General features: G+C 41.5%; 2 protein-coding genes and 2 non-coding genes across 6 annotated transcripts; all 4 read left to right on the top strand.

Moving 5' to 3' along the window:
- Positions 1–1,799: 1,799 nt before the first annotated feature.
- prim1 (DNA primase subunit 1) lies at positions 1,800–4,923 on the top strand. Its single transcript, XM_062458147.1, has 13 exons — positions 1,800–2,010; positions 2,253–2,410; positions 2,611–2,717; positions 2,819–2,892; positions 2,981–3,117; positions 3,283–3,341; positions 3,435–3,549; positions 3,653–3,739; positions 3,827–3,959; positions 4,071–4,140; positions 4,253–4,359; positions 4,535–4,633; positions 4,725–4,923. Exons 1-13 carry the CDS (start codon positions 1,902–1,904, stop codon positions 4,742–4,744), a joined length of 1,275 nt encoding a protein of 424 aa, XP_062314131.1. The 5' UTR covers positions 1,800–1,901; the 3' UTR covers positions 4,745–4,923.
- Positions 4,924–5,052: 129 nt separating this feature from the next.
- On the top strand, positions 5,053–15,138 carry naca (nascent polypeptide associated complex subunit alpha). 3 transcript variants are annotated; one of them, XM_062459284.1, is made up of 9 exons: positions 5,053–5,159; positions 6,319–6,394; positions 9,418–11,175; positions 11,883–11,968; positions 12,320–12,397; positions 13,758–13,904; positions 14,312–14,440; positions 14,610–14,732; positions 15,016–15,138. In XM_062459284.1, exons 2-9 carry the CDS (start codon positions 6,325–6,327, stop codon positions 15,028–15,030), a joined length of 2,406 nt encoding a protein of 801 aa, XP_062315268.1. In that variant the 5' UTR covers positions 5,053–5,159; positions 6,319–6,324; the 3' UTR covers positions 15,031–15,138. The 3 variants fall into 3 exon arrangements, with proteins under 3 accessions (XP_062315268.1, XP_062315269.1, XP_062315270.1); XM_062459285.1 differs by lacking the exon at positions 9,418–11,175 and adding an exon at positions 7,619–8,392 and having other exon boundaries at positions 5,068–5,159; XM_062459286.1 differs by lacking the exon at positions 9,418–11,175 and having other exon boundaries at positions 5,086–5,159.
- LOC134019694 (small nucleolar RNA SNORD59) lies at positions 12,110–12,183 on the top strand. Its single transcript, XR_009930115.1, has one exon. It is a non-coding gene; the product is annotated as a small nucleolar RNA SNORD59 (small nucleolar RNA).
- LOC134019695 (small nucleolar RNA SNORD59) lies at positions 14,875–14,948 on the top strand. The gene has a single exon (XR_009930116.1). It is a non-coding gene; the product is annotated as a small nucleolar RNA SNORD59 (small nucleolar RNA).
- Positions 15,139–15,602: the final 464 nt, after the last annotated feature.

Below are 15,602 nucleotides of genomic sequence, written 5' to 3'. Positions count from 1 at the left end.
TGCTATGAATTGCCTTGGAACATATCAGATTGTTGAAGGTGCAATTAAAACATGTTGAAATTCTTAAACCAAATATGTAGTTTCTTAGCATTAAGATGGACAACATGTATTTCAAGTGCCCACAATTTGATATCCCTCTATAGCTTGGTTGAAACTTTCCTGACCCAGTTTGATAGACTGTTGTGACTTGTTCAAGAAACAAGTATACTTAGTTGGTGTTTTTATCCACTGGCAGATTTTCAAATCCACACAGAAGACAAAGGTTTCAAATGTAGGTCATAGAAAGCCACTGAACTTGCAAAGGTAATTGTTTAGCGCTTAATAAATCAATGCAATACATAATCAGACTATTGACTTTATATGTGGGTGTTCCATATAGTTGAATCAATTACTCTGATACCCATGGCCGGAAGGCTTACGTTTTAAGTACATAATATTAAATTTGCCCAGAGAAATGCTGCTTTTCAGTGGTGGGTTGTTGTTGCTGTTGAATTGGGTTACTCGGTCATAAAAAAATGAAATTTTCGCATTTCAAAGGAGGAAGGAAGCTTTCCTCCTACACCAGTGCCAAGGCTGAGGCAGGAAGTTTTCCAAACAATGGAGTCACACACACCAGTATTTGGCTATGTAGTTCTGTGTCATCAGTCTGAAGGAAGGTCCCACATCACATAATTTACATTAGCTTAGTTTTCATAGTGTAAATGAAACTTGACTTTTTATTTTGGCACCTTATAATTACGAGGAAAGTAAGAGGACAACAGTCAAAACAGAGAGTGTTAACAGATGGGACAGTGTAGCCTTGAGTGTAGCCTCAAGGATGTAGCAGATGTCATTAAATTCCACCCTACTGTAAGTTTACCAAACATTGATTCTTACCTACTATAGACCTCAACATGACATATTAGGGTAGCCAACCTTCCCTTCTGCCCCTTCCTCTTCACCACCAGAAATGTGTTGCAATGAGACTCATAAGGGTCTTAAAGTGAATTACTGGTGTTCTAACAGAAAAATAAATAAAAATACTACCGGTACATTATTCTTAACAGAAGCACCCTCACCATTATGGAGAGCTCTCACCACACAGTGGAAAGTGGAACAAGTATTTGTGAGTGTCCACTCAATTTCTCTGCTCTCAATTAACAGCAGCATCACTTCAGTCAGGTGAGCCTGAGACTATAGGCACACTACAGAAGCAAAGGAGGCCACACATCCTGGATTTTTCTTTAAACACATTATGCTGCTGGTTGAATTCTGAAGTGCCCCTCAAAGGCATGAGTCAGTCTGCTAACAGGGGCACATCTTCGCTGATTCCTCTGGAGAAACTGCAGTGCAGTGGTCGTGAAGGAGGTGGTGTGTACAGAGAGGCATCTCATTGATATTCATTGAGTGCTCCACAACAACAAATTACAGTTATATCGCCCTCCAGTGGTTTCAAAGTGAAGGTGCAAACTGGCAGCAATAAACAATAAACTCTGCACATGGACAGGCTACATATAACACTTTATTATAAATGTTATCTTCTTGCGATGGGGTAAGATACAGTAGGCCTATATGAAGAGTGATCACTGTCTACATATAATGACATGGGGAAATGTAGCGATGGTGCAGTGATGAATAACAAAACTACATATCCCATGAATACATGTTCACAACAACTTTTTGGTTTTCCGGTTAATACCACAATCGTTTTATAACACATTATACGCCAGATGGACGGAGTTAAGCGTTTTGAACTAGATCAGTCAGTCAAAGCTAACGAATCCGCCTACCGGGATTGTTGTACTTTACAAAACGAAAGGCCTATTTCCAGATTTTGGCGCGTTCACTCCGCGGTGTGGTAGTTTTGTGTCAAACCAGCCAGAACAACTTTAATAGGTTTTCATATATATACATTTCTAGCAATGCTGTCCTCAGATTACGACCCAGCATCGCTGCCAGATCTATTGCCTTTGTATTACAGGCGACTTTTCCCATATTATCAATACTACCGGTGGTTGAACTATGGAGGAGGTGAGCTGGTTGGATAGCAAGCTAAGGCAACAATTGATGTTAGCTAGTATTTAACTATCACCATCACAATAATAATAGAAAATGGCTTTCAGTTGTTTTTGTTTAGATTAAAGATGCCGCATCAAAAGATTTAACTTTGAAATCATTAGCTATTTAACCTTCTTGCTACTATTTTGGAACTCAAATCACTTAGCTGTCATCAGTAAAGTCGAATGTTGTTATTTGTGCCCTGCTTCTCACAGTGACAAAGAACTACTTCCAGAACCGAGAGTTTAGCTTCACCCTGAAGGATGACATTTACGTTCGATACCAGTCTTTTAGTAGTCAGCACGAGTTGGAGAAAGAGATGCAGAAGATCAACCCCTTCAAGATTGACATCGGGGCTGTCTACAGTCACAGAGTGAGACTTTGTTATTGTTAGACACTGTTTTTTTTCTCTATCATTGGTTATGGTGATTATGCTACTGTTGATCATGTGTCAATGCTGAAAAAGTTTCTAAAGAGAAGAGAATGGAGTAGAGGCCTGGGGGTTATCAGTGATTGTTTTGTCTGTCTTGCTTTATTTTCCATAATTGCAGGTTATTTCTTTGTCACTTACAGCCCAATCAGCACAACACAGTAAAGTCTGGAACCTTCCAGGCTCTGGAGAAGGAGTTGGTGTTTGATATTGATATGACAGACTACGATGATGTCAGAAGCTGCTGCAGGTATCTAAACTACAGCCACACAAAAAAATCCTAAAGAAACCCTTTGTTAAGCTTATCCGGATGCAGAGGTGTTGCCCAATGTTTTGTTCTGCTGTTTTCAGTGCTGCAGACATCTGCCCAAAATGCTGGACTCTGATGACTATTGCCATCCGTATCCTGGACAGGGCCCTTCGAGGTGAATTAGGAAAACTAAAGTTTGTAGATAGGGAATAGGTCCTGTTGCAGGTTGACTAATGGAAAATGGCAATACTATTCTATTCCAGACGACTTTGGTTTCCAGCACTGCCTGTGGGTTTACTCTGGCAGACGAGGGGTGCATTGTTGGGTGTGTGACGAGGCAGCCAGAAAGCTCTCTGTGGCAGCACGCTCTGCTGTTGCAGAGTACCTCAGCCTTGTGAAGGTAATGTGACATATTAATACAACATGTCTCTTGTTCCTCACTCATCAAATTAACACACTGAGTAAAAAGCCTTCGCACCCAATAAGAAATATTGAAAGAGTGATTTCTGATAATAAAATGCTGGTGGGAAATATTTTCTTATGAAAAATAATTTGCTTTTTAAAGGGTGGGGAAGAGACAGCAAGGAAAGTGGTGCTGACAGACCCAATTCATCCTTTCATCAAGTAAGACATGCAAAGTTTTCTTGCACCTTAATAAACCATGGAGCTTGAGCTTAGTTTTGTATTTGTCGCAAAAATATTCTCTGTACCTACCAGAGAGGCCCTGACAGTGGTGACGCAGTACTTCCCTCAGTATGCTCTAAAGGACCAGGACATAATGGGCATCAAGGAGACTATTGACAAAGTGCTCACACTCGTCCCTGAAGATATCCTTTTTCTTCTGAATAGTCTTGCCAGGACACACACCCTCAGCTTTATTATAAGGCCTTGTTACAATAAAATGTCCATGTCCTTAACCACATACTTAACATATCAGGAAGGAGTTGCTGCAGTACTTTCAGAGTGAGAAAAATCCTGAGAAGCGCTGGGACAGGCTCAAGATTCTAGTCGAACAAAAACGTGTAAGTGATGTGTCAGTAAAAACGAAGCCATGTTAAAGCTCACAATATTTGGCATGTTGGCTGACCACTTATATTTTATTCACCCAGGGAACTACTAAGAAAGGCCACTACTTTGAAATGGAGATTATGCTGCAGTATTGCTACCCACGACTTGATGTTAATGTCAGTAAAGGAGTCAACCACTTACTAAAGAGCCCCTTCAGTGTCCACCCCAAAACAGGTTGAGACAGCTCTCCTAGCTAAGCATGGTTACACACACACACAAAAAACATTTTATATTCCTTTCTATCAAACATGTAACTCTTTGCATACATGTTCTGCACCCCATTAGGGCGAATCTCTGTTCCTATTGACCTGAGAGAACTGAATGAGTTTGATCCCTTTGATGTGCCCACTATCAGGTAAGTTTTCAGTCAGTTTGTCACTTCTTTGTCCTGCTTCCCTTCTGCCCAAGTCTGGTTGATGCTATGTGAGCCATACTCATCAGTGGTGTTATTACCCTCGCTGTTCCAGTCTAATCTGTGAGGAGCTTGATCAGCCCAGAACAGCAGAGGAAGATGAAGAAGATGCCAAGGAGAAAGAGAATGAGAAAGAGGCAGGAGAGCGACGGAAGTTGAGAGGTAACCAAGCAAGAACCCCACCTTTGATTATATAATATATGTAGCCTAATCTGTCCTTTCAAGCTTTTCAACGTGTATTGTTGCATTGTTACTAAACAATGTATATTTAGTCATATTTTCCATGATTTGTTTTAGGCAACAAAATGCTATATTATATATTTTTCATTTCCTATAGACTACAAACGTACAAGCTTGGCAAAGTATGTGAAACTGTTTGATCAGTTTGTGGAAAGCATGGTACGCTCTCGGAAAGGCGAGCTTCTGAAAAAGAGTGGTACGTAAAATACATTTTAAAAATCCTGTTGTAACGATCTCATTAAGATGTGAACAAGTTAATGACATTACTTTTTCCTTTTTTCTCACAGATATGCAAAAGGACTTTTAAGTCTACAGATGTTGTATGTGTGATCTAATTAAATGTCCACAATTTGATTATGCTCATTGCATTTATATTAAAGGTATAACTTACCCTACAGCTACTCATGCACATACATTCTGCATTTTTTTTTTTTACTGTGCATATTTTGGTTGTCATTTCTTAAATAAAATACTTTCATACCTTTATATGTCTTTGTAATTTTCGTACAGTTTAACTATACTGGCTACTCTGGCTACTGGCTAGTGAAACATTTATTATTCACATACGTGCTTGATTTTTGTTAGTGGAAAACGATGCAACCCCTAAATTCTAACAAGCTCAAACACAACCCGGAACCAGAAGTAAAGCCAGTCTGATATCACCGCGAGACAGAGGTCAGAAATCCCTCTTACAGCCATCTTGGAAATAGTGTCCTGACTCGGTGAGTGTCTCTGCTTGTAATCTAACTTCATCCTACAAATTGTCTATGATATAACTTCCAACAACATAGATGTAATGGTTCGTTAGAAAAATGCATTCACATTTATGTAAATATTACAATTTTTTGTTTGCTCTACAATAAAATACCTACTGTAAATGTTCCTCATCGCTAGTTCAAAATGGGGGGGACATGGCGCTAGCAAACTCGGGCCGACTTGGGTAGAGTTAATATGGATATTAATGGTCAAGAACCGACTTGAGTTATCAGCCTCCTGGAGTGCATGAGAAATGTTCTGGCTGGGCACACTTCATTTGTTATTAGTTCGTGCTGATTGTGCTGTCAGTGTAGTTCTAATTAGCTGGCTAGCTAGAGTTGGAGTAAAAAGAAAGGAATTGTCTTTGTCAGCTATCCTGGCTAGATTGACAGCGCACCGTCAGGCTTCAGGACATAAGAGCATGCTACTTTTGTGGGGTGTTGACAGAACTCAATGTTGGTTGATAAATGGGAGTTATGTACGTTGATGAGAGATCCACGTTACCTGTGTTTGAAAATAGTTGCTAGCCTGCCTGGTTCAGTAGCTTCAAGCTTTGACTGGGCAGCCTGTAAGCATTTACAGTACAATATGTTGCGAGCCTGCCTGCTTTCGCTGTTTAGTCAAGTTAAATCGCTTGCCTCGATGGGTTTGAACTGAATTATTATACTTTTTAAAACTTGTATAATCCACTGTCCTGCCACCAATCCTGTTATCTAAAATGGCTACTGAGACAGACTAACGACAACGTTAGTCCGCAATCTGCCTTCTTGGTTAGTCGGGCACGTGAATTGAGGCAGGCATGTGCACAATAAGGTGAGTTAGCCGATAGCAAGATGGTATCTAGTACTTTGCCATACAATCGCTATAGAAATGTGTTTAAACAAGTAGAATGGGGCGGGGCCATGTACTCTATACTTAATACCCTTTTAACGTCGACATTTTCAATGAATGCTGAAATTTCAGCACAAGGATATTGCCATTTGGACTGGATAAAAAAAGATTATGAACCAATTTCATTTAATATGGTCTGTCTTAAGGGATCTTGGTTCGTGACTCGTATTAAAAGTTCAAGTTAACATTGATGGTCAACTTCCAAGTAACTGTTATTCCTTTATCTCCTTTCAGACAAAAATGCCCGGTGAAGCCACAGAGACAGTTCCAGTCACCGAGCAGGAGATGCAGCAGCCTCAAGTAGAAACTGGTATGTATAAAAAGTTTTTTCCCACTTGCATGTTAAGATACTAAACAACCCAAGTAAATGGGGTCCTGGAACTCAAAATACTACTCTGGATATATTGATAAATTCTAGGTCTATGTCCAGCCCTACATATGGTGGCTGTCAATCTAGAATAGCTTCGCATTCCATTATTAGAATAACCTTAGAAAATCATTGAATACCAATGGTGACAAACCTTTTTTATTTCCTTTGGGTCACCTGACAGTGTTGCCCAGGTTCCTGTTTTGAGTATGTATGAGAAATGTGTTGGGTTTATTTTAAAAGGAGTTGACTTTGCTCAAATCCTATTATATTGTGGGTGGATAGGATGAGGGACAAAATTTGTCCTTCGGAAGTAAAGAATTCTTTCCACTGTTCAGAAAAAGGGTTAACCAGGACCCCAGTTTACACAAACAAACTCACAACAGCCTGTTGAATGTAACTGCACAGACAACTGTGTTGTATAACACACATGGGTAATGCACGGGTATTTGTAGTCTTGCACACTAGGACTGAACATTGCAGTGAAACAAACCCTGCACGAAAACATTTAAATTAATGAGCAATCTTGTCAAAAAGGCGTGGCACTGATCATTATCATGGTAAAACATGTATTTTGGTTTTGTTTATTTCATGCACATTGTTTTCATTGACCATGTTAAAGTAGCCATCAGTATTTTAACACTTGTTTATTTCTTTGGTAGAGACTTTGGCTCATGTTAAATTAAAATTTAGTCTGTAGTATTGAATGCTACCCTTCCTTCAAGAGGGTTTTACTCACTTAGGGTCTGAAAGTTGTATATTCCCACTGTCAATCTTATAGACATAAACACTGCATGATATCTGGGAAATGGGCACAAGTTTCGTGTGTGCGCACACAACACTCACCTATTCTTGGTTTTCTTTCAAATGGTGACTGTAAAGCTGATGTCTGCATCCCTGAACAACATCACTCATACATTGGTTCAGTTGAAATGTGGTAATCACAACCCTAATGTACCTAAATGTTTTTGTTTTTAACTAAGAATTTTAGACCTGAGCTTCTATGAAGGCCTATAGTGCCATGTCCATATCTTAAAGGGTTCAATTCAGTAGCCCTGCCTCTGTACAGTAACTTCCCCCTTCCCTCAACACACACACCATCGCAATGACTACATCACTCCCTGCTGCTCCTCCTCTTGCTCCTCCTTTCCACCCTATCTGCTCCAGGGGTGTTGAGTCCCTCTGTTCCCCCTGAGATGGCTGTTTCTGAAGTGACCAAGGCAGCCACTTTGGAGAATCCAGTGCCTGCAGAAGGCTCCATGGAGATTGAGATACAACCAGTGCTAGAAGTAGCTTCTTCAGAGGTTCCCGTAGGCCAGCTTAACGGTGTAGCTCTGGTTGAAGGTACTATGCAGGCTGAGGTGTCATTACCTTTAGATGAAGCTTCTATACCACAAGTGACCACTGACCCAGTTGAAGCTGCCACACCTGCCCAAGAAGAAGCAGCTGTTCAAGAACCCTCAGCCCTCAGTGAGGATTCAGCTGTTCAAGACCAACAAGATGCAGCCAGAGAGCCTGTTGTACAAGAGGAACCTGAACTAGCTACAGGAGAACCTGCTATTCATGACCCTGTGGTGGTGGCCGAAGATGCTCCTGTCCAAGAACCAGTGCCAATTGTGGAAGAAATTGCTGACACAGTGGATGGCATGGCACGAGTTGCCCCAGAGGTCACTTCTGAGCCTGCTGTTGAAATTCTCAACGAAGACTTGAAGATGGTTAGCCTGTCTACAAATGAAGCCGATGATGCCAAACCAAGCTTTGAAGTGGTTAGATCAGACACTGTTGCAACTGAACCGGAATCACTGCCTGCTGATATGACTGGGGGGACCACGCAAAAGGAAAGTCTTGAGAAAGAGCCAATTACTTTGCTCTCTGAAGCCATCCAGACAAAGGTGATGTCTAATCGTGCAGGCCCATCCCTCACCACCCGGCACCTGTCAGGTGGGTTCATTTGTGTGGAAAGTTAAGCTGCTTTTCCATTTCCAACCCAGCTTCCTCTTTCAGATCTTTGGTTCCATATGCTTGCAACAATAAGGCCTTTTCTTCCGTTTCAACTGGTACTTAAACTGGTAACAACACTCGTATGGTGAATCAATGGTAAATGCTTATTTTAAGCATAATCTATATTTTTTTAATTTGGTTTGTTTAAAACTTGCGGTCTCTTTTTGAATACGGTATTAGTCTTGTTATTTCTTGAAGCAGGCCAGTCCGTTATGTACTCAATGTTTAAAAAATATCTCACGTCCATCAACTCGTCTTTTTTGCCAGTTTGTAATAATTGTCCTATGACTGTTGCATTTCTCACTGTCTTCCTTATCAATGTATTTAGATCTCTGTGAAACAATTCAATGATCCAATTTTGTATAATGAGTAGGCAATACTGTAACGTGCATGTTGAGTATTTGTTTTCTGAAGTTGTAGGAAAGGGATTGATCCAACATTTCTCAACTGCACACCTCTCTTGCAATGTGTTTACTACTTATAGATTTAATTAGACATCTTGTCATTATATACTAAGTTTACTTGAAGTTAGGTTGATTATTTGGTTTTGTGCTTGAAATGGTTTGTATGTGCTCTCGGTATACAAGCAATATTTAAGGTTTGAGAGTTACTTTTTAGAGGGTCACTGGTCTATGAACTGTCTCAAACATCAGTGGTGCCACGCTATGTCAATGCAGATTGCCATGCATTTTGACGTTTACCCCCTTTGCACCGAGTGAGTCCTCAAATTTGACCATAGGTTGTTAACTTTGGAGAAACACAAAATTATTAAGTGTGTGGAACTGTGCTTGAATTACGTTTTTTCGAGTTGACTGACGGTTCTAATGGATTTGCTTGGACACTTGAGTGTGGTGTGGTTTTCACTTTTTCTTAATCCTGACGAGGCAAAAGTGCTTCAGATGTTAACACGCATGGATCCACCTTTCACTAAATTCCGCACTCATAAAAACATTTGTTTCGTTCAGCCACACCTCCTACCCCTGAAAGTGTGGCTGCCTCCGCTCAGGCTGCTGCTGGCCCAGCTAAGGCCAAAGGCAAAGAGGCAAAGGGTGGACCAGGTTCTTCTACCCCAAAGGCTGTCCCTGGCAGAAGAAAACGATCCTCGATGTCTGCCTCCTCATCATCTCCCACCTCCCCCAAGTCCACTTCATCCTCCACTCCACGATCTCCCTTAGCCTCCTCACCCGGAGGTTTTTCATCTAGCCCAAGCAATCGTGCTGCCCCCAAGGTTGTAAAGGCTGGCAAACAAGGAAAGGTTAAAGGAGAGCCATTCAAACCCTCTCGTGATCTGCCAGTCCCAGCTGAGGCTTCTGTTCCAGAATCAGTTGTAGCTGACCCTGTTGAGTGTAAATCTATCCCACCAGCAGAGGCCAAGCCTGTTGAGCCCAAAACTGAACCTATTGAGGCCAAAATGACCCCAGTTGAGCTTGAACCTGCCCTCGTTTCTGTCCCTGCTGAGCCTGCAGCCCCTACACCCATCCCGCCCAAGCCTGTTGCAGCCCCTGTGGCTTTCAAAGTGACTTCTAAGCCTGCTGCTGCTGCACCTGTCTCATTTGCCGAAGCAGTTGCAAGAGGTTCCCCTAAACTTGCTCCTGAGGTGTCTGCAGTCAGCCCAGAGCCAAAATCAATTGAGGTTACAGAGAAGGTTGAGGTGAAGGCATGTTTGGCCCCTGTCCCAGCTCCAATTAGACCTGCCCCCCAGGCTGCACCCTTACCTGCCTTGGATGATGACCTCCCTCCTCTTATTCCACCTGCAGAGCCTGTCAAAATGCCAGTGTTCCTACCCCCTGCTGTAGTAGAGTTCCCTAAGCTTGTAACAGCTCCTTCTAAACCGTCAGCAGTTGAGGTGATTAACCAGCCAGCTGCACAACCAGCTCCCCCTAAACCTGCCTCAGTTGAGCCTGTTATTGAGCCTGCTGTTGTACCAGCTTTTGAACAGGCAGCTGTACCTACCCCTCCTCCCCCTGCTGAGGGTGCTGCTGACAAGTCAGTTAAGGTACCTGCCCCAGAGGTTCCGAAACCTACCCCTGTTAAGCCTACTGCTGATGCGCCAGTTGCCTCTCCTGAACCAGCTGCAGTGCTTACTCCAGCGGTTCTCAAACCTACCCCTGTTAAGCCTGCTGCAGAGAAGCCAGTTGCTGCTCCTGCACCAGCTGCAGTGCCTACTCCAGCGGTTCCTAAACCTACCCCTGTTAAGCCTGCTGCAGAGAAGCCAGTTGCTGCTCCTGCACCAGCTGCAGTGCCTACTCCAGCGGTTCCTAAACCTACCCCTGTTAAGCCTGCTGCAGAGAAGCCAGTTGCTGCTCCTGCACCAGCTGCAGTGCCTACTCCAGCGGTTCCTAAACCTACCCCTGTTAAGCCTGCTGCAGAGAAGCCAGTTGCTGCTCCTGCACCAGCCCCTGAACCAGCTGCAGTGCCTACTCCAGCGGTTCCTAAACCTACCCCTGTTAAGCCTGCTGCAGAGAAGCCAGTTGCTGCTCCTGCACCAGCTGCAGTGCCTACTCCAGCGGTTCCTAAACCTACCCCTGTTAAGCCTGCTGCTGATAAGCCAGTTGCTGCTCCTGCACCAGCCCCTGAACCAGTTGCAGTGCCTACTCCAGCGGTCCCTAAACCCATTGAAGTGGTTGTTGTACCCCCACCATCCCCCGTTTCAGCCCCAAAACCTGTCACAGTCCCTGCTAAAACTCCAATGAAGGTGGAGCCAGGGATCAAGAATGACAAGGGTATTTCTTCTTTCTGTGTCCTGTGTCCCGTGTGGTTTCCCAACATTTTTGCTTTCTAGAAAACAAACAAGTAGAATATATTTGTCTCCATTAGCTCGGCTTCAACTGTTAACCTTAAGAACTGGCCTGTTTCAAAGATGACTTAGTTTTTGGACTATTTATTGGTTAAATTAGTGCTCCCACATTTGAGGACCATTTCATACTATTTGGGATGGAACCACAAGGTCTTTGTTATATTTACCACTGCCAAAAAGGTTCAAGGAACAGAAAGGCTGCTTTTGTCTATTTAATATGTTTTTCCTTTTAAGGTTTTAATGCATTGAGCTTAATGTGGAACATGGCAAACGTTAATAGATCTGTTTCCTAAAACATGAATACACATTTTTAATTGGGAGGTTCTTTATCTGTTTTTAAAGGGTTGATAAAAAATATTTTCATTCATTTTCTTACATTTGCCTGCTAATGCATTCATTTTTATACGGATAGCAGGTTCTTCTGTTAACCCCATCCACATAACCGTCGTGTTTCAGTGCCTCAGATGACAAGTAAAACGATTACTATGCACATTCAAAATTTCTGTCCTCATCCAGCCCTCTTACATACTTGGTCAACTTAAAATAACAATTTGTCTCATAGGTTACCTCAGGATATGTGAAGTTGTCAACATGTGCTGTGGCTCATTACTGTTTTTGTGGGGGGGCCTACAGGTTCTGGCACTGAATCGGACAGTGATGAATCAGTACCAGATCTGGAGGAACAGGACTCTGCACAGACACAGACGCAGCAGGCTCAGGTAAACACATTTGTGATATTGTAAGAACTGAAGGGGACAGCTCAAGTAAAGCAAAAATACTGGCTGAGATCAAATACTCGCTGATACTGCTTTTACTTGCTGGATATGTGAGAATCACCTGGTAATGTTAAGACTCTTGACTCTTCAATGATGAATAACACAGTGACTTTCGTTCTTCTGAGTCTACTGAAGCCAATCTTTCTGTCCTGAGAAGAGAAAGGGTCTAAGGTGATTTGTCACCCTAAATGCCTGACAAGTATTTAGCAATAAAAATGATCAGGTCCTGACCTTTGACTGCATGCTATGGGTTATTTTATATTGTGGAAGTTTTAATGATTTTCTTTTCTACAGCTTGCTGCTGCTGCAGAGATCGATGAAGAACCTGTAAGCAAAGCCAAACAGAGTCGTAGTGAAAAGAAGGCACGAAAGGTAACAAGTGATATTCCTTTCAGTTACTTACCCATCTTAAAATGTATTTCCTTACTTGCATCTGCTGTAATTTGGAGGCACAATGCTATGCTGATCATAAGCGTAGCAGTAATTAACAGGGCTTGAACCATTTTGTCGCATATGCTCCCAAAATGTTATCTGTGTGACCTCAAAATACATTTGGGAGCATTTGTGCAAGTGCAAATAATCGTTATGGTGCAATAGGGCTGAACGATTTCGGAAAATAAGATAATCGTGATTAATTTGCAATTGCGATTTATTATGCGATTATTATGATGTATTATTAATATAGATATATACTAGCCTACTGATCTCCAGTCAGCAACGTAACACACGAAGTTCAGAAAAACTAAGGACAACATACCGCACAACATGTAGCCTACCTCATCGAAAATAATTTGGTAAATCAAAACTAAACTAGAAACGTAAGCATTAGTTGCACTTGCTTAACTAAAACAAGCAAGCTAGCGTTTCGGAAAAATAACTTGCGCTGTGGAGACAGTCGGAAATATTTAGAACTCATGCATCTAAAGGTTAAATCTTAAAAGAAAAAGAGACACTGTGAACATTTCTGATCCCGTCAGTAGCCTAACAGAAACAGTATGGCACCGTCAGCTATAGTGATCCTACTGTATGTGTATCACATATTTGGTGATGAACGCTTACTGCTTGAGTAATTTTGTAGTAAGCTACATTGAGTTAGGCTTTGAAACATTTCGATCAGTGATCCTGTCGGGTGTTATTTGGCTTATTTGAAACACTGGTGTTCAGAATTTTAGCTATGCATAGTACATGGCTTGTGGTGTTTTTTTAGGGCCGAATTAGGTTGGTGGTGTTGCCCCGTGAGGTAGCAACATTAGCCAGGAAGGTTTTGCACAATACTTGACACTGCGCAGCATCTTTTTTTTTTAAGGCAAAATTGGCAAATTGACTGTAGTCTGTTCTGTCGAGCCTGAGGCCATGATCGTACAGGTCAAGGTACAGTGTAGCGTGCAAAGTTGATCCTTCGTCTGCAAACCCATCGCGATATTAATCGCAAATGCAATTAATCGTTCAGCCCTATGGTGCAACCTGTTTTAATTTCTGTACAAAACTCGTGCTCAAAATTTTAAGTGCTGCAAAGGCGATATAGAAATGTGTGTTTGGTGCTCCTACATTTTTGCTGGTGCTCCTAACTTTTAAATTTAGGAGCACCAGTGCTACCAAGTAATACAAAAAACATTTCAAGCCCATATAAAGTTCTCTTTAAAATCAAACAGATTTTGGAGGGTCCTTTTCTTGCTTTTAACCCATTAACATGACTTGCATAATTATTATTTTTTCCCATCCCCCCTTTCAGGCCATGTCTAAATTGGGTCTAAGGCAGGTAACGGGAGTCACCAGGGTTACCATTCGCAAGTCAAAGAACATCCTGTTCGTCATCACCAAACCAGACGTGTACAAGAGTCCTGCATCAGACACCTATATTGTCTTTGGTGAGGCTAAGGTAAGATGCCAACAGTGAACATTCAGCGGTCTGAATTACATTTAGTCATTTAGCAGACGCTCTTATCCAGAGCGACTTACAGTAAGTACAGGGACATTCCCCCGAGGCAAGTAGGTTGAAGTGCCTTGCCCAAGGACACAACGTCAGTTGGCACGGCCGGGAATCGAACTGGCATCCTTCGGATTACTAGCCCGATTCCCTCACCGCTCAGCCACCTGAATCGCCTGAATTATGTTTAATGTGTCAGTCTGGTCAATAACAAACAGATTTTTTTTTTTTCTTCTTTGGCATTACATTTGAAGATGAGACTTTCTATTTCTTGCTGTTTTTTTGACAGTCTGTCCAGTTGCTTTTTATGTCAAATTAATTATTTGGTATCACTCATTATCCTGTTCTTTGTGCCTTAGATTGAAGATCTGTCTCAGCAAGCCCAGCTAGCTGCTGCAGAGAAGTTCAAGGTACAAGGAGAAGCAGTGTCAAACATCCAAGAAAACACACAGACGCCCACTGTACAGGAGGAGAGCGAAGAGGAGGAGGTTAGAGACGGGGACGGGGGGGTGAAATCTCTTAACTGTGTCTTCATATCTTGTTAACTCTTGATGGTATATACTGTTCTCGTCATATATTCCACTTTCCTAAACAAATTGGAATCAATCAAATCTCATAAATCCACGTTCTGTATTTGAACTGTGCTCTTCTGAATAGGTTGACGAGACTGGGGTTGAGGTGAAGGACATTGAACTCGTGATGTCACAAGCCAATGTGTCGCGGGCAAAGGCTGTACGTGCCCTGAAAAACAACAACAACGACATTGTCAATGCTATTATGGTAAGGTTATGTTTTTATATAAAAATGTGTATATATATATATATATATATATATTTCAATATAGTCTGTGTTACACACATCATCTGTGAGTCAGTCTAAATTCAAATGATCAGTTCAGTTCAGACTATATTGAATTATGCTCTCTTCTATGATGATTGATACAGTGACTTTCGTTCTTCTGAGTCCAATGAAGCCAACCTTTCTGTCCTGAGAAGAGAAACCTTTTTTAAAGTCAAAAAGCTTTAGCTTGTACAAAAATTTACATTTGTTTTTGTTTTCACAGGAATTGACGATGTGAGAGCACATGGGAGGAGAAGGGGTTTATGAAAGGTTGCTGATTTAATCTACACTTGTTTGTACAATTTATACCCAAGATGGAAATAAAGTTGTGGCTTGATGAATTGAATTTAGTGTCTCTTTGAATTTTTGGGTGCATGAAATTGATTGCATGTTCATTTGGTGTTAACAACTCAACACATTCCTTGGGAATTGAAGTAAAATAAGTTGGGAAAACTGAAGAGCTATTTAGGCAGTGCCACAGTTTTCATTCTGTGGGACCGAAGATCAGTCTTTGTTACAACAGATCTAAATAACATTCACGGACAAATTAAGGTGTCAATAGGTTCTGGTAACATATATCAAAACAATATAATTAAGTTCTATTTACTTAACTGTAAACTAAAGTAGGTTTGATACAGATATATTTTATTTTGCATAGAATTTGTTGCCTAGCATTTCATTTTCTGTAAGATTTATTTCAGTAAATTCCTTGTTCATGTAAACTTACTTGGCGAATAAAGGTGATTATGATCCTAAAGGTGACTGGTCTTTTGAGGACTGGGAAGACTAATATTTCAAAGAAAAAAATGT

Source organism: Osmerus eperlanus, chromosome 4 (genome assembly GCF_963692335.1).
Source record: "Osmerus eperlanus chromosome 4, fOsmEpe2.1, whole genome shotgun sequence".
Taxonomy (NCBI): domain Eukaryota; kingdom Metazoa; phylum Chordata; class Actinopteri; order Osmeriformes; family Osmeridae; genus Osmerus; species Osmerus eperlanus.
This window is presented reverse-complemented; position numbering and strand designations above follow the sequence as displayed.

Bases quoted from the DNA above. Each gene is read 5' to 3' on its own strand.
- prim1 (XM_062458147.1), top strand. From the start codon at position 1,902: ATGCTGTCCTCAGATTACGACCCAGCATCGCTGCCAGATCTATTGCCT. The intron at 3,342-3,434 runs GTAAGACATGCA...TGTACCTACCAG, and splicing joins CCAATTCATCCTTTCATCAA to AGAGGCCCTGACAGTGGTGA. The intron at 3,550-3,652 runs CTTTTTCTTCTG...ACTTAACATATC, and splicing joins CACTCGTCCCTGAAGATATC to AGGAAGGAGTTGCTGCAGTA.
- naca (XM_062459284.1), top strand. From the start codon at position 6,325: ATGCCCGGTGAAGCCACAGAGACAGTTCCAGTCACCGAGCAGGAGATG. The intron at 6,395-9,417 runs GTATGTATAAAA...TGTTTCGTTCAG, and splicing joins GCAGCCTCAAGTAGAAACTG to CCACACCTCCTACCCCTGAA. The intron at 11,176-11,882 runs GTATTTCTTCTT...GGGGGCCTACAG, and splicing joins AGGGATCAAGAATGACAAGG to GTTCTGGCACTGAATCGGAC.